The following is an 18,530-nucleotide window of genomic DNA, read 5'->3' on the forward strand; positions in this document are numbered from 1 at the left end:
CAACACAAGTTGGACACAATTAATCACAATTAATCATACAAACAGGAAAATCTGTTTTCCCAGAATTTTTTTGCCACAGATTGTATAAGGAGAGTAAAGGAAAGTTATTTTGTGTATTTTTGCGCAGGATTATTATCTGTTATTGTGTTAATGTGGGATCTGTTATTGATTAAGCTGCATGCTTCTTAACTTGAAAAGCAATCGTGCAGTGATAGTTACACATGTATGTATGCATTTTAGTGGATTACTCATTTATTATACTCATTTATATTAAATAAGTTATATTATTACTTATTTATTATTTGAGTTCCCTTAACTTTTTAGTGTACTAATTTTGAGTGGTCGTGGTATTAAATGTAGTTATTCAGATTGCTCAATTCATACGGTAACATAAGGTTTAAGGTTTATAGTTATGAATACATGATCTTGCTAATCCTAACCTTTCTGAGCCTTTTTGGGTTAAATTAATTTGTGACGTGTGCGCAGACTGGTGCATAGATATATACACTAGATGTCGCCTTAAAGACATTCGTTCCAATGAACTGCCGTAGCCAAGGCGACATCTAGTGTATATATCTATGCACCAGTCTGCGCACACGACACACACCAGGATGCGCGCGCGCCCTCAGATCACTTGGACGTGGCTGTGTTACAAGAGGTAAAAACGATATAAATACTGTTCGTTTTCTCACACAAACCGCTCGTTTCATGTCTTAGGCCATCAATGTGTACTTATGATGGGGAATTGTTTAATTTGGACGATGGGGAATTGTTTAATTTGGACTCTGTGCATGCTCTTTGAGGTGGTGACCATAGACCTGCATGAAATGACTGTCAGACAAGAACGGTTTGACCTAAAAATATCAAAATTGAAACTACTGCGGAAAAAAAAGACACCTACATCTTGGATGCCCTTGAGGTAAGCTAAAACATACCAAAATTTAATTTCAAAGTGAACTATCCCTTTAACTAAAATATATTTATTGGGCCAATTTCAAATATTTGCATATATTCCAAAAATATATTTCAAATATATTTATTTTGTGTATGGGTTCTCAGCATCATATCCTGGCTCTAATAAAAAAGATACAGTAACAGTGCTTACCTTAATTAAACTCCATCTTCACTGTCTTCATCTGCATCCGTCTCCCTGCTCTCTGATGCTCCACTCACAGAGTACATGCGACTACTGAAGCGCTGGAACATCTCTTGGCTTGGGGCGAAGTCCTCACAGCATAAGCCTGGTCTTCTCAGTCCGTGTTTTATGTGGAGTTTGCTGCTGAGAGTTTATTGTCCAATTCTGTTCCTCAGTTTGGACTTGGCCAGGCTCATCTGTGAGAACACTCGTTCTACGTCAGCATTGCTCAAAGGCATCGCAAGCAAGAAAAGAGGGCAAGTGTTTTGAAAGTGTGGTCTCCACTGCTGTCTTTGTAATTGAGCACTTCAACCCAAAAGGCCTCTGCCTGGCTGTCCTCCTTGTTTGTCCAGATATGCAACAGCCTGATACTGTGTTTCAAGAGCTGCAAGATCACCAGAGTGGAGCTTCAGCATTGAGACTGAGCTGAGCTGTGACAGGATGACAGTGGGACTGAACACAGTCATAGATTTCCAGATCTGGATGTTAGCTGGGAGTCTCTGTTGCACTTGTCTGGCCGCTTCCACCAAGAAGTCACGGCACCGGCTCTTCATATTTCTCTCAGCCGTGCTCTCCATTCTTGCCTCATCCAAAGCCATCATGAAGGCTAACCATAACTGACTGCACCCACAGGCGAAGGCCAAGTAAACCGACTGAAGCTTCTCTCAAACCAAAGGCTCTTTTAAGAGCCACCCGAGAGAGTGATTTCATTAATCCAATCACTATTGAAGTTAACTGCCCATCATAAAAATAAAATTTGTTTGTTAATATTATAAAATAATAAATAGTTTTCTGAGCCTTTTTAATCGAAGTAACACGCTGCATTATATTTATTTATAAATGGCACGGCATGGTTATTTTCCCCCATTGTACTATGAATAAACCGCTTTGGCATCGTTAAAATATTTCAGTGTTAAAAAATATTACATTATAAAACATTAAGGAACAATTACGGCCTCTGGTGCAGAAATATACGACTGGTTTAATCACAAATATAAGACTGGTTTAATCTGTTTTCTGGCTTTGTGTATCCAAATAGAGTAGACAAATAATAGAAGGCTGAGCGGAAAATTAGGAGGCACACATCAATGTAATTTTATTAAATCTAAAAGCAAATAAAAGTAAATTAACAATGGTGTGTAAGGTTTTTTAGTTTAATGCTACAGCATTCAGTTATTATTTTGTTTATGTAGTTATTATTATTATAGTTTATATTGTTAAGTTATTTTTATTTTATATATTATGCAGTTATCAATATTCCCTATTAATTTCCACTAGTGTCAAGCATCAAAAGACTGACCTCGACTTGGTAATGCGTAACTGGTGACGTTTACTAGAACCGCCCATGAATGTGGTTTCAACTAGGTCCGCTAGCTGACTATAACTCCTCTTCCCCAGTGGTTTTACTCTTAATATATCTGTTGTTGTCATTTGTAGAGTATCTGTCGTCATGTCTGGAAGAGGAAAAGGCGGGAAAGGACTCGGGAAAGGAGGCGCTAAGCGGCACCGAAAGGTTCTCCGCGATAATATCCAGGGAATCACTAAACCCGCTATTCGTCGTCTTGCTCGGCGTGGTGGCGTCAAGCGTATTTCTGGCCTGATCTATGAAGAGACTCGCGGTGTGTTGAAGGTGTTTCTGGAGAACGTCATTCGTGATGCTGTGACTTACACTGAACACGCCAAGAGAAAGACCGTCACCGCCATGGATGTTGTGTACGCGCTGAAGCGACAGGGGCGCACTCTGTACGGGTTCGGGGGTTAAGAGATCCACGAAGAAGAAAAACCAACGGCTCTTTTAAGAGCCACACACATTATCACACAAAGAACAAGTTACGAATTCATTATTGTGATTACCTTAAATGATTTCTTAAGCAAATAAAGATTTTTTTTTTTCTGTTATTCTAACGATTCTGCTTTGCAGTTAATTTAATTATAAAGAGTTTTGGGTGTTCGTGTTCATTGTGCAATATATATATATATATATATTTTTTTTTTTAAATGTAATTCACTGACGCTTCATTACATTTGTATGTTTGTCTTTAAAAGTGTGGTATAATATTTATTCTCTACTGTAGTGGACCTTATATTTCAGTAATTATCTCTGACACACGTCCTGTAAAGAGCAGACTCAGGGCTTTCCACAGATACCAAATGTTTGGAGGTTTCACCATGACAACAACTTCTGCTTAGTCTTTAAAAGCAACTGACATTAATTTAGTGATCAAATTTAGCACTCTTATGTAAATATAATATTTTGTATTATTTAAATTTGACTTAAAATCAACATCTCAGGAAAATATATGGGGTTTTGGGAGACAGAAGTGAATAGGGAAGGAAATTATATACCAATATTCCTATGAAATATTACATGAAAATGATTACAGATTATTTTTTTCATTACATGTTGCCCAAGTAAACATTAATATGCAAAATAGATACAGTTATATTGTGTTGAATGGGAATGGCATTTATGGCCATGTTTACATCAATTACAATATCAATTCATTACATTATGTCTTTCATAACATGGCTAGAATCATCTTTACACAAATTTTGGTTAAAACTTCCTAAAACTTAAAAATGTATTGCTGAAGAAAAATAATCCCATTGTTTTTGCCAATACATGTAATATCTTGTCATTTTATTTTTTAAACAACTGAGTCCTGTCGTTCAGAGGACATAGCATAATATAAAAAAATAAAATATAATTTTTCAAAAAATTTTTTTTTTTTCCCTAATTTGTTTTTTATGCTGTAAACAATACAATGACATGGAAAAATACCTAATAAAAAAAAAAAAAAGTATTTTCTCGGGCCCAATATTCATATCTTTCAAAGATTTCACAGTATTATGAATTTATAGTGTAGAGTTTACATCGAGTATACATTATGCCATGTCTGCTTCTAAATAAACGTTAAAATAATATAGAATCCTCAGCATACCTCGTTTAAGAATGGAAATCATTCACAATATTTCACTTCATCGTTCAGGAAGAAATGCGGGAAAATGAAACAAAGGAAAGGAGTCGCGGGGGATGGTTGTTGTCGATGGGCGTGATTAACATTTTAAAGCTTCTGATTGGATCACCTACAAGTCAGTGAACGTTTGTGGCCAATGAGGTCATTATATGGGTTGGTCGAGGAAGACCAATCAGAGCCTCGTTCTTCCCTTTGTAAATTAGCATATAGCAGCGGATAAAGCCCGCCTGCAGTGATTCAGCTTTATGTTCTCTGAGTTTCTCTGACTGAATCATCATCATGCCTGAACCAGCGAAGTCCGCACCCAAGAAGGGCTCGAAGAAGGCCGTCACTAAAACCGCCGGCAAGGGCGGGAAGAAGCGCAGAAAATCCAGGAAGGAGAGCTACGCGATCTACGTGTACAAAGTCCTGAAGCAGGTTCATCCCGACACCGGGATCTCCTCCAAGGCGATGGGAATCATGAACTCTTTCGTCAACGACATCTTCGAGCGCATCGCCGGTGAAGCGTCTCGTCTCGCTCACTACAACAAGCGCTCCACCATCACATCTCGCGAGATCCAGACCGCCGTGCGTCTGCTGCTGCCCGGAGAGCTGGCCAAACACGCCGTGTCTGAGGGCACAAAGGCGGTGACCAAATACACCAGCTCCAAGTAGAGGAGGAGCTCAACACACACAAAGGCTCTTTTAAGAGCCACACATATTATCTGTGAAAAGAGTTACGGTTTTCACTACTTTTGAAGAAATGTGTTATTGTTTGACGTTATTGTTGATTTTGGTGAAAACTAACACGATTAGTTAAGTTTTAACTCCGTTTAGTTTTTCAGTAATATAAGATTATTTTAACAAGCACAAAATAAAGCCTTTTAGATTAGAACGAAGAGGCTATATATATTCACGAATCTAAAGCACCTTGATGTATTTGTATTTAGAGAGTGAAATACAATAAAACGGGGCAGAGCATACTTTTTTTTTTTTTAACATAAGCAAATTCATAAATGTTCAGCAATAGCCTCTTAATTTTAGGAGTTTGAGAACACTTTCAAACTGTTCATATTTGTGGATGATGCTAATCTGTTTTAACTGAGATTAATTACAGGGATGTGACAACAGATTCTATCTAACAGACGGAGATTGTGAAGATCGGAGTATAGAGAAAGAATGTTAAAAGAAGATATTTGCAGAATGAAAGGAGAGGTACATACAGAAATCTTGCATCCTCTGAAACTTATGCTTTGGTCTAATAAGAAAAGGTCAAACAGATTTATCCATTATGTCATAGTTGGTGTAACGGCAAGGTCAGAGGTCAAATGTCAAAGATATAATGGAAAATACACCCACTCAATCTGACAGCACAGAAGAGACACCAAAGATCTTACATCTGGAAATAATCAAACACAGATCATGCAGTAAAATATACATACACAAATGATTAAATAACTTAATAACACGTGACATAATAACAAAATATAAATAATAATTAATAAAACAAATAATATGAATAAAGGGACTATCATAAACATTGACCATTTTGGATTCACCAGTTTGGAAAATGTTTTGTCTTATTAAAGATATTCCTTCTGAAATGAGCATCATAAGCAAAGGGTCCTGGTGGCATTTTTATTATTCATTACTATTCTTTTAAAATAAAAAGTTGACCAATTTTGTCGTTTTATAGAAATAATGTGGAGATGTGTTAGCTTGAAATATAATAAACCTGGAGTTTCACACATTTAATATGCAACGTCAGATATAGTCGTATATGTCTCAGCTTTTATTGACATTTTCCAAGTTCTAAATGATCATGTTTGTGAGCAGAAACATACAGTTGTGGTCAGAATTATTGGCACCCCTGGTAAATATAATCAAAGATGGCTGTAAAAAAATATATCTGCATTGTTTATCCTTTTGAACTTTCATTTGAAAAATGCACAAAAATCTAACCTTTCATTGACGTGAAAGAAATGAAAGTGGGGAAAAAATCACATTATGAAATAAATGTTTTTTTTTTTTCTTTCTCCTAAACACATTGGCCATAATTATTGGCACCCCAATATTTTTTTACAAGTAAAATATTAAGTATATTCCCATTAATATTTACTTTTTTTTATATATACACCAGGGTTACTAGGAACATGAAATTGTCTAGCTATGACTAGCTATGAGTATAAATATGACGAATACACAAAGGCCAAATCCCCTTAATCATCCATCACACTGAGAAAAAACAAAGAATACAGTTCTGATGTGCAGCAAAAGATTGTTGAGCTTCACAAAATAGAAAGTGGCTGTAAGAAAATCGCTAAAGAATTGAAAATCCCCATTTCCACCATCAGGGCAATAATTAAGAAGTTATAATCAACTAAAGATGTTACGAATCTGCCAGGAAGAGGACGTGTGTCTATATTGTCTTAATGCACAGTGAGGAGGAAAGTTTGAGTGGCCAAAGACTCTCCAAGGATCACAGATGAAGAATTGCAGAGATTAGTTGAGTCTTGGGCGTCAGAAAGCCTAAAAAAAATGAAACAACCCCTATATCAGCCTGAGAGGGTTTCAAGAAAAATCCTCCTCGCTCCTCCACAAATAAACTCCAGCATATTCAGTTGTCAGACACGACTGGAACTTCAAATCGACCGGCTTCTGGTCAGATGAAAAAAAAAAAAAAGAGCTTTTTGGCAGCAACGCCACCAGATGGGTTTGGTGCAAACAGGGATAGATACAGACGGTTGGTCTGGGAACGCCCCGTCACGTGATGTGAATTTAGCCCGTGGGGGAAAACAGCTCGATGGTGTTTTAAGCCCCCAATGGCTCCTAGAGGCAGCTAACCCTACCCTCAACCTTAAACCTACCCATCCCCTCGCTGAAGGCGCCGCTGGGGGCTTAAAACACCAAACACCGGGAAAACATTGCCTTGGCGCTCATTGAAATACACGGGACAATCATGCCGAAGAGTTGCTGTGTCCTTTTCTGTACCGCCAATAAACAAACAAATTATGAATTGAAGTTCTCCTTCCTAATAAACACACAGAGCCGGAAAGGAGGACAAAATGGCTTTTAAGCTTTCTTTTTTGAGATTACTGTGTGAGTAGATCTCTGTGTGATATAGTAGTGGGTGTTAAACTCGTATTAGCCAGATTTGTCTACATCCCTTACGAAAAAGAACTATAGTAATCCTATAAGATTTCTATAGTAGTGTTCTGTGATGTTCTGTAGGCTAATACCTCTATAGTACTTCTATAGTATCCCAAAATACTACACGATTCCTATAGTTGTTTTTCATAAGGGATGTCTCATTCACATTAGCGTTATCAGCTGAAGGCTCGCTTGATAGGCCAATCGCGAACCTATGGAGTAGTTCGAGGTCTACACTCAATACAGACTGCAGTCTGTGAGTTAGGGATAACTGTCAGCACAGTCCCTCGGCAACTTCGTACTGATCACCGTTTTACAAAAGGATTAATAGTTTGGAGTGAAGCATACGTGCAATTGGTAGGGGAGACCGGGGACAGTTGTAACAGGGGATGGTTGCACCATGTCATTTTTCTCCAATCAGAAACAAGCTAGAGTGATGACAATCTCATACTGAACATGCACAGTTAGACCCTCCCCCCACCAAAAAGACAGTAGACATATTCAACATCTGCTGCTGCATTTATTGAACAAAAATTGTTTTGGAGGTATGAAAGTAAATTTTTTCATGAGATATATTTTTGTCATACTGTCCTGAAATTTTGTATGAATTAATCAAAACCTACTTAGTTTGAATTATTGTTTTGTTGACTTCTAAGTGACATGGTTAGCATGTGTCAAAGTCAGTGTGTCTAGCAGGCACATGATGATCTGTCATGGCTGATAGGGTTGGGGACGGTTGCAACAAGTTATAAATTGCATGTTTAATAAAACTTTGTTGCATTGCAAATTGTTCAATTATTCCTGTCTGACACTGAAATATTGAGAGATTGAATAGCATCTGTAACACCTGCACACTGAATCTATGTAGGCCTACTGTATGTTCTACACATAAACAAACAAAACTCAATAACTGTTATTTGATAAATATGACTAAATAAATAAATTATAGTCTACAATAATATTATTTAAATAAATAATACTATAATATTATAGTAGGCCTAAAACAGTTCATATTTTCAGAATTCTATGCTCATTGAGACAAAAAGCTAAAGTTAATTAGAGAAATTTAAGGTATTTTTAACATGTTGCAACCGTCCCTGGGTTGTGTTGCAACTGTCCCCTGGGTCGGGGTCAGTTGCAACATCTGACTTCTTCCATTCAAATAAATACTGTGAACGATATGTCATATATAATCATCTTTAAATGGTATGGGTAATTAGCAGACAGATGCAAGTTTAATATATACAAATTTGGTTGGTCTAGTCCAAATAGTCTCCGAGTAACTGAGAGAAAGGCAAAAAGTGTTGCAACTGTCCCCGGTCTCCCCTAAGTGACAAGGTTTTATGGAGTTGCATCATACTAAAGTTGATTGAGTTATAGCTAATGTTACCGCTACAGCTACCGCGATGTCTTACCTGGAGATTCAACCAGATAACAAAATATGTCTGGAAACGACACCTCTGGCCATTTGGTTGGCTCATTGACCCAGTTTTTAATTAAATAAGGGCAATCATAAGTGGTCCGTGAGTTAGGGATTTAAATAAGGGATGTCTCATTCATAAGGAATAATAAAGGGATGTCTCATAAGGTTATGATTGCCTTTAATTAAAAACTGGGTCAATGAGCCAACCAAATGGCCGGAGGTGTCGTTTCCAGACATATTTTGTTATCTGGTTGAATCTCCAGGTAAGACATCGCGGTAGCTGTAGCGGTAACATTAGCCTATAACTCAATCAACTTTCGTATATGTTGCATATAACTCCATAAAACCGTCACTACCAATTATTCACTCCAAACTATTAATCCTTTTGTAAAACGGTGATCAGTACGAAGTTGCCGAGGGACTGTGCTGACAGTTATCCCTAACTCACAGACTGCAGTCTGTATTGAGTGTAGACCTCGAACTACTCCATAGGTTGCGATTGGCCTATCAAGCGAGCCTTCAGCTGATAACGCTAATGTGAATGAGAAACAACTATAGGAATACTATAGTATTTGGGGACAAAATATTATAGTAATCCTATAGGAATAGCCTACTATAGTATTTTGGGATACTATGTACTATCTAGAGGTATTACAGAACATCACAGAAGTATTATACACTATTATAGAAATCTTATAGGATTACTATAGTTCTTTTTCACAAGGGATGTAGACAAATCTGGCTAATACGAGTTTAACACCCACTACTATATCACACAGGGATCTACTCACACAGTAATCTCAAAAAAGAAAGCTCAAAAGCCATTTTGTCCTCCTTTACGGTTCTGTGTGTTTATTAGGAAGGATGTAGAACTTCAATTCATAATTTGTTTGTTTATTGGCGGTACAGAAAAGGACACAGCAACTCTTCGGCATGATTGTCCCGTGTATTTCAATGAGCGCCAAGGCAATGTTTTCCCCCACGGGCTAAATTCACATCACGTGACGGGGCGTTCCCGGGCGCGTTCCCAGACCAACCGTCTGTATCTATGTATGCCTTTTCTTTTGCATTTAAATTTGAATACAATAAATCTTGCATGTCACAAATAACTTGTTTTTCAACCTCCACGAATGAGACGATTGTTGTTCATTATGTCGCCTTGTTGAGGTAAATTGTAGTTTTCCTTGCTTTACCCCGGTCTTAAAGTAAAAAGATGACTGTGAAAAAAAAGTATTTAATTAAATACATTTATGGTGAGATTACTATATTTTATTTAATTAAATGCATTTATGGTGAAATTACTAAATTTTCATGTCAATCTGTGTTCATTTTGACCACGAAACATGCGCTGTCTCTTTAATTCAGCGCGTGCAGCACAGCAGAAATAGACTCGGTGCGGAAACGATCTCTGCACTGCTGTATACGCACCGCAACTGGAACGGATCGATGGACCGCATCCGCGTGCAGTGTGAAAGCTCCGTTAACATGGGTACGAAAAAAAAATACATTTTCAAAAATGTGTGAAACGGGCGTTAGTAGCCTAAATGTTGAAATTAACATTAACAATGCTGTAGAAGTGCAGTTTATTAATGGCAAATGCTAACTAATGTAACTAGAGTTTAATAAATGGAACATTATTGTAAAGTGTTACCGATTTGTTGTACACCGATTCAGACATCTCGTGAGTTCAGTGTTGGACAGATCAGGGGCCAGTTGTACCAGCTGTCCGTAAGTTACAACTTAGCCTAGTTTTGACGTAAATGGACACTCAGTTACGACTTCTAAATATTTTTGCGTTGCACCATTAAACTTAGTTGAAGCAGAACTCTACGTATAGACTAAATATTTACGGCAGCCTCCGATCAGGAGTAACGGTTGGAATAAAATATCAGACAGACTGAACTGCATCAAGCTCTTATTTTACCTGACAGACTTCAGTTCTTCAGAAATATATGATAATGCTGATTACACTCGCTTACATTTTAAGAGAGAGAACATTATGTGAAAAATATTAGCCTACTTTGTTAGCGGCTCTTTAACACGAACCCGTCCTAAACAGCGCGCCGCTGTGTGCATCGGTCCATGATGTGCATGGCAAATATCAGTCATAATCAATAAACGTAATTTCTTATGTTTTTGCATCAATATTTATTTATTGATTCTTATTAATTTAATTTTAAAAACAGTTTCTGAATGTTATTTACATATAAAAACACTTATGTTAATCATGATAAAGTATCGTATTTAATGGAAACTTATTTTTACTGTTACGTGAGGCAAAAGAAGTTAGAATGAAGGATAAACTGAAATGCATGGCATTTCAAAACAACTTATGCTATTTGAAGGCTGCTATTGGATCATCAAGGCTAAACGTCATATTATGTGACTACGCATTACTTGAATTTTAGTTGACTATGGAGAGCTTTTTATTTCAAAAACATTTGACATTATTTTACTTCCATAACTGAACTTTGTGTCTGCACTCTAAAAAAGAAAACATTGGGTCAAAAAAAAACAAAAAAAAAAAACATGTTAACGTTTTCCACTAGAATTTTTACGTTAAGACTGCTGGCAGAATTACATTAATTCAAAGCGATGTTTTGAGTATGGTGAATTACCTTTTAGGCCACAATAAAATGCATTTCTAAGTAACATGAACTTAATAATTTTCAACATGAATGCAAGTAATTAAGTTGATCCAACATAATGTTTTAAGTTAGGTGAAGAAGTTTTTTGGCCACAATAAAACACATTTCTAAGTAACATGAACTTAATAATTAAGTTGATCTCTGCAAGAGTTAAGTTGAGCCCTTTTGATTTGATATGAAGTTGATTACTCTTTTAAACATACATGTAACATTCATCTTTTAATATATTTCCCTTTCAAAACATTTAAATGAACTGTATTACCATTACTGTCCTTTCTAATACAATGCAAAGCATACATTTTCTTAGAAATTAACCTGTGTACTTATCACTTCAAATCAAACTCTTGCTCGCTCGCTCGCTCTAGATTCCGGGAGATTTTAACTAATTTGCGGGCATCAGGGAGCCGCGATCATCATGCGGGAGACTCCCGGAACTTCCGGTAGACTTGGGATGTCTGGGAGGGTCTCTCTCTCTCTCTCTGCTTGTTCTCTCAGTAACATGCGCGGGCGCCTGTCACAATTGTAAACAATAAAAACGAAATTTGGAAAACTAAAACGGAAATCATAGGGCCCTACATAACTCCGACTGGTTTTGAGCAAAGTATCTGAACAAATAGTATAGCTACTCAATCAGGGACAGCCTACAGCTAGCTAACTTTACCTCGGCACAAATGTCAAGTCAAGTCAAGTCAAGTATATTTGTATAGCGCTTTTCACAATACAGATTGTATCAAAGCAGCTTCACAGTATTAAATTAAAATAATACAACAAGGTTTGTTTCTAGTGAAATTTATTGATTGATAAAATTAAATTAAATATTCCCAAAATATCCCCAACTGAGCAAGCCAAAGGCAACAGTGGCAAGGAACCGAAAAAACTCCATCAGGTGACCTAATGGAGAAAAAAAAAACCTTGGGAGAACCAAGTGTGTAAGTGTTAAAGGGTTAGTTCACCCAAAAATGAAAATTCTGTCAGTAATTACTCACCCTCATGTTGTTCCAACCATGTAAGTCTTTCGTTCATCTTCGGAACACAAATTAAGATATTTTTGATGAAATCTGACGGCTGCATCACTCCTCCATAGGCTTTCAGAGGGACCGAAACTCGTCGGCCCAGAAAAGTTATTAAAAACATTGTTAAAATAGTCCAAGTGACTACAGTGGCTCTACATTACGTTTATCATGCAACGACAATACTTTTTGTGCGGAAAAACAACAAAAATAACGACTTTATCCAACTATTAGTGTTCTTCAATGTGGGCCTCTGACGAGAGTTCACGGGAGCGCCACGACGCATGCGTGAGAACTGATTACGGCGTTCTTCTTTAGGAATCTTCTTTCCTACATTTAGATAGGTGGGCAAATGCATTTTTGTCTCAGTGCATGCATTGTTTTAGTTTGACAGGGTCGGTGCTAGCTTAGCTTAGCATAATGAATGGAATCCTTTGTTGCCAGCTAGCATGTCCTGAGTAAAAGTAATATATATATATAAAAAAAAACACCTAATTACTTCTTGTGGCCTGTGTATTCACAATGAGTACAAATAGCGATGCAGATTAACACTAGGCGATTTCCTAGGCAGATATTGACTTATATATAAGGACTATATTAGGGGGAAGCACAGGCGAAGCACTGCTACTTGGGTGTGATATCTCTGCGCCCAAGTAGCAGTGCTTCGCCTGTGCTTCCCCCTAATATAGTCCCAAGTCAATATCTGCATAGGAAATCGCCTAGTGTTAATCTGCATCACTATTTGTACTCATTGTTAATACGCAGGCCACAAGAAGTAATTAGGTGTTTTTTTTTTTGTTTGTTTTTTATATTACTTTTACTCAGGACATGCTAGCTGGCAACAAAGGATTCCATTTATTATGCTAAGCTAGCGCCGACCCTGTCAAACTAAAACAATGCATGCACTGAGACAAAAATGCATTTGCCCACCTATCTAAATGTAGGAAAGAAGGTGAATAAGCCCTATTTCAAAAAACGGTGGAGTGTTCCTTTAATGTATTCACGTGTCCTGCTGTACTCAGGAATCTCATGTACAGATGTATGTGTAGATTAGCAGAGTCACATAACAGCATCATCGCAACACTAGTGAACCCTGCATTGAGTGCAGTTAGGTTCACTTCGAGATTGTGGAACCACTGGCGTTTTAGTCTATATGCTAATATTTGAACACTCTTTTTGTGTATTGTGGAATTTTGACTGTTGTAGTCATTTTTTTTATTGTATGTGTTTTATCTTGTATTGTTTTTTTTTTGTTTTTTTTTACTATGTGTTTGTATAGTGCTATGAACCTTTTTTTTTATGTTTGTCCTGAATAAAGAATATGATGATGACACAGACTAACGTATACTATCAACACTGCTCAAATTTCAGAGTAAGGACTTCCAGATTTCGGTATCTGGTTACAGTAGGCTATCACCAACAGAATCCTGAGCGAATGCGAATATGTGTAAGTGTAGAAAATCCTACTGTGATCTGATTGGCTGACTGAGTCTTGATAAAGAGCACCTGTGGCCCCTTACTAATTATGTTTCAGTCTCCTCTTGTTTGAACCAAAAAGCTGTCGTTCAGACATGGCTTGTGTGGAATTGTTGCGTTGTTGACCATGTACGTTTCCTTTTTGATTGTTTGTTTAGTTTAAAGGATTATGTGTTTGATATGATATATTGAATTCTAGTTATGTTTAGTAGCTCTTTAATGTTATACTCATTGATTGTTAAAGCTGATTTCAGATGTATGATTTAAGATTTGCTATTGTGTTTGTATTTATTAATGGTTTTGTTCATGGGTTTTAGAAACCAACAATTACCATCACTGCCATCTGTGAAATGTCTACTCCTATATGTCACCACAAATAAACTGGGAAAAGTACTTGATGACTGAATGAGTTTTAATGGACCCACCATTTCAGTAGCAACAGCCAAATCAGCCTAGAATTTCTGCTAAATTTCTATAAGCATAAAATTACTTACCATTCACCACATTACGCTTCAGCGAGTTTCAGCTGTGGCCACACTCGTCTGGCCTTGAACATGCTCATGGAAACTGTGGGCTGTTTACACGTCATCAAATAGTTTTTTTTACATTAACAGAACTTAAAATTAAATTAATTTTTGATTAACTGAAAATGTTAAACTCTGACAAGTCATGATAGTATATTTAATCAATAGGCATAATTTGTGTGTCATCCCAACTCAAAATAACAATTACAAGTAAAAAGTCTAACAGTATCTCAGAACTTGATTTTTTTTATTTCACAACAATACAGTATATATATTTAAGTAATGACTAAAGGTCCTCTGTGCGCACACAGAAAACATACGCAAGTTCCAGTCTTCGTGCGCTTGATGTTTAAACTGACAGTACTTAAAAATATGCAAATGATAAACTTTCACTCTATGCTGGTTAAACTTTGCAATTAATCCGCGAATCACAAGCGTTAAGGGCTGGGGGGCAGCTGGCCCATACAGATCATGAATCACGGATCAGCTACCTATTCTTGACATCCTGCGATGTGACCATCGTGGATGCGCACACCACAATATCGATGCTAAAACGATACATCGTGCAGCCCTACTTGACATTACAGAGGAGATTCATTGGTATCCACTTTGATATCAATGTAAGTGACGCCTTTGTATGTGCCCTTGGTTCCATACTCAAACACACTGCCGTTCTTGCAGGTCATCTTCACTGTGCCAGTGTAAGGCAGGTCAAAAGTGGCTCTGCCAATAGTGACTGAAACATGCAGCTTCTTCCCTGGTGGGATTTCTAAATCTGTAGTCAGAGTTTCGGTTCTCTCATCTGTGTTCTCACGACCATAAGTGCTTTCAATTCCCAAGGTGACACTGAATCCTGCAGTACCTTCAGCAACCACTGGAATCCCAGCACTCACTTCCATACTAAATGTTGCAGATAAACTTCCACTCACAGACCATGAAGATGTTTTGATCACATTCTTTGAGGTTTCAATTGTTTGTTTTTGTGTGGCGGATGAGTTGTTCCTGAAAGTGAGGGATTTGATTTCTTCTACTGCCACCTGTGGTATCAGTTGGTTGAGAGTGGGATAGTGGACATCGGTGAGAACTGTTGATTCAACTGCTTCGAGAAACATGAATCCCATGCAGTCAATGTCATGACCACCTCTTCCTACAACTCCCAAACAAAATCCAGAGCCGACATCCATGGGATTTTCTCTTCTTAAACCCCAGCTTGTCATCTTTGCAAAAAATTCTCTCCCCAGACTGGTCTTGAATTTGATGGCTCCAAGACGTGTTCCTGCTCCGTTCGCCCACAGGGACAGTGAGGTGAAACACTCACCAGGTGTGAACTTGAACTCTTGATACGGTCCTTGTGCATCAAAGGTTAGACCTCGTCCACCAAATTCATCAACTCTCCCATCTGAAAGCCAGACCTTGACAGCCTTCACCTGCGATTCTCCCACCCAGACTCCGATCTTCTCTAAAGTGGCACCGTTTTTCTGACCAGTAAATGAGAATGGATTACCTCCTTGTCCTCCAATTTGTTGAAAAGTTGTTGTGTCAGACATCAAATCTGAAAATAATATAAATATACAATTTTATAATTTTATATAAATTATATTAATTAAATTATATAAATTTAATATACAAATAATATCAGATCAGAATTAGCATCAGCTTTAAACTTTATTGCAGTGTTTCCCAACCCAGTTTCTATAGACACAACAACAGCACCAGCTGGACTTCTTTCTTAATTGACCCATTCATTTCGGGTCTTGGAGTATCTACTAATAAGCTGACTTGAATCAGGTGTGTGTCTGAATAGGCAAACATGCTAAATGTGCAGTTCTGGCATTCCTCTGGGAACAGGTTTGGGAAACATTAGCCGCTTTTCCACTGTCAGGCCGAACAGATCTAACTGTGGTAAGGAATGGTTATATGGTGTGTAGGGCTGAGCAAATATGGGCAGAACTCTTTACTGCCCTAGTACTTCAAAAAGCCTTTTAAAGGTATACATGTGAATTAAACGTGGCACAATGGCCTTCATCATCACAGTATGCTAATGCCTATCTAGTGCAGGGATTCATCAATATGCTGATTGAGGACTGTTGGGACACTCCAGGCACAGGATGGTTCTGCCGGGAGAGACAGAATCGTTTGCACCTCAATGACACGTCTGTACCATTTGTCTGTATATTTAAACATATAAATTAATAAATAACTTTGCCTGCTTTAAAACCAGAGAAACTGATAATCTCTTATTTTTTTCCAGAGCTGTATATGTGTGAACATACATTCACATTTATATGGGAACATGTATGTGTAATATATGTAAACAATAAAGGATAAAACTTTGTGAATATTACATGTAATGCTACTTTTGTCTTCATTTATATTTTATATGCATTTAATATACCATACATGGTCAATGCATATAATTGCAGTATATTGACAAATATAAGCACTAGTTTCCCATATATGGAAATGTATTATGAAATATATCACATTTTCTGTATATTCCCATATCTATTTTTTTATTTTTTTATTAAAGGGTTTATACACTCTTATTAGATATTTTTATTTCAGAAATGTTGGAGCATGCAGGAATTGCAAAAATAACCATTTTCAAAACATCTTACATATCGGTTTGAATTATCAACACTCAGTTCACTGAGGATTGAAGTGTGGTTATATCATGCCAAGATCATAAGAACTGCCTGAGCAAAACGTGGCTCAAAAAATCATAATGTAATTTACTCACATTTCATTCGAGGAAGATGCTCCATGCTGTCGTCACAATGAATTTGTTAGTCTCTTAATACAGTCTCAGTCAGAGATGTGCTGTCAGACTCTTCAAAACCTACAGAGAGAAGTGACACAAATCAGGATGAGTACATCCTCACCATGTCTTCCAGTTAAATGTAAAACGCGGTATGTTTGTTCAGAATACGAGGCAGTTCTTTATTAAATTCATATAAGACAAAATAATTACAGAAATAATGTATTCTAAACCTTAAATAAATTCCACAGTCAAGAGTTTGAAGCATATGAGGGAGAAACACCCAGAAAATCTAAATTGTGCTTTGTTGGTTTTGCATTCTTGTAGATAATTTCTTGTTAGTATAGTGTAACTTTTTTTATTTTACTACCCACCAGACTCAAGAGCCAGCTGATGGGTCACTGGTGTTCAGAGGGCTCAACCCCACAGACTTCTTCCAAGCATGCTTTGTAAGTTACGTATTTTCTCTAAGGCTGTCTCAAAGGACCATGACAACATAATTATTTTATTATTTGATATTCCAGGGCTCTAGAGTGCGACCAAATTTTGTAAGGGTGCGACTAAAACATTGCCTAGGTCGCACCAGTGCACCTAACGTCCTCGCATCCGCTGCCTCTCCACGAACTAAGCGTTTGTTCTCCTCTAGGTCGCACCGGTGACAGCCCTTACGCTGTCATTTCTCCCTAAAACTCAAACTTAACGACAGAATCAGCACGATCGGTGATTGTTGTAAAATGCTGTCTAGCTACTGTTGTTAAATTGCGGGACGCATTAATAATTAAAAGAGCTATTAAAAGCATAAAAATCTGCGCAAGAGATGCTGTTCGCAAGGCGGCGCGCGCTCCGAAACAGAGACAAGCAAATTATACTTTAGGTTTCATGTGCGCGTTTATACGATCAAATGTACACAAAAGTACTGTATGTCAAAATGACCGGCTTGGAGATTCACTAAAAACAGTTTATGTCTTAAATGGACGTAGTTATGGAAATAGTTGGGAGAATATGGTGCATCAGTATTAGATCTGCACTCGGTCTTAAAGGGGCCGCAGACTAATAAACATGCTGACGATTGCGCCTTTACTGCGAATCAAACAACAAGAGAAAAATCACTCACAGCTCTTGAAAGAATAACTTCAGCTTTAATAAGCATTAATCTATTTATGATAAATTATGCAGTGTTATTTTACATTTGATTACTTTCTTCGATTTCTTTTTAGACCATACCTGAACAGTAATCTTAGTAGACCTTCCTGAAAGTCGGCTATTGCGCGGCGCGATAGGCTCTTTTTTTTTTTTCATATCAGTGCAAAAGAGACTCAAAATACTCTGTTGATTTTGATCTTACATAATTGTGTTGTACATCATTCAAAACTGTTAAATGTCTTCTTTTATTTGTGTACACTCATAATAAAAACAAAATGTTGTGTTTTTCGTAAAACAAAGAAAATA

The 18,530-nt window shown here is 37.3% G+C and overlaps 3 protein-coding genes across 3 annotated transcripts; 2 read left to right on the top strand and 1 right to left on the bottom strand.

Annotated features, from left to right (window-relative positions):
- Positions 1 to 2,579: 2,579 nt before the first annotated feature.
- Positions 2,580 to 2,958, top strand: LOC307155373 (histone H4). The gene has a single exon (XM_079865979.1). The coding sequence runs from the start codon at positions 2,586 to 2,588 to the stop codon at positions 2,895 to 2,897; it is 312 nt and encodes a 103-aa protein (XP_079722105.1). The 5' UTR covers positions 2,580 to 2,585; the 3' UTR covers positions 2,898 to 2,958.
- A 1,434-nt stretch (positions 2,959 to 4,392) lies between these two features.
- LOC307155366 (histone H2B-like) lies at positions 4,393 to 4,767 on the top strand (the record flags this gene model as incomplete). Its single annotated transcript, XM_079865972.1, has 1 exon — positions 4,393 to 4,767. The coding sequence occupies one exon, from the start codon at positions 4,393 to 4,395 to the stop codon at positions 4,765 to 4,767; it is 375 nt and encodes a 124-aa protein (XP_079722098.1).
- Positions 4,768 to 14,829: 10,062 nt separating this feature from the next.
- Positions 14,830 to 17,118, bottom strand: LOC307155343 (aerolysin-like protein). The gene is made up of 2 exons (XM_079865947.1): positions 17,064 to 17,118; positions 14,830 to 15,875 (listed from the first exon to the last, which is right to left on the bottom strand). The coding sequence occupies exons 1-2, from the start codon at positions 17,086 to 17,088 to the stop codon at positions 14,905 to 14,907; spliced, it is 996 nt and encodes a 331-aa protein (XP_079722073.1). The 5' UTR covers positions 17,089 to 17,118; the 3' UTR covers positions 14,830 to 14,904.
- Between the last annotated feature and the right edge of the window lie 1,412 nt (positions 17,119 to 18,530).

Source organism: Squalius cephalus, assembly GCF_949319135.1.
Source record: "Squalius cephalus genome assembly, chromosome: 3".
Taxonomy (NCBI): Eukaryota; Metazoa; Chordata; class Actinopteri; order Cypriniformes; family Leuciscidae; genus Squalius; species Squalius cephalus.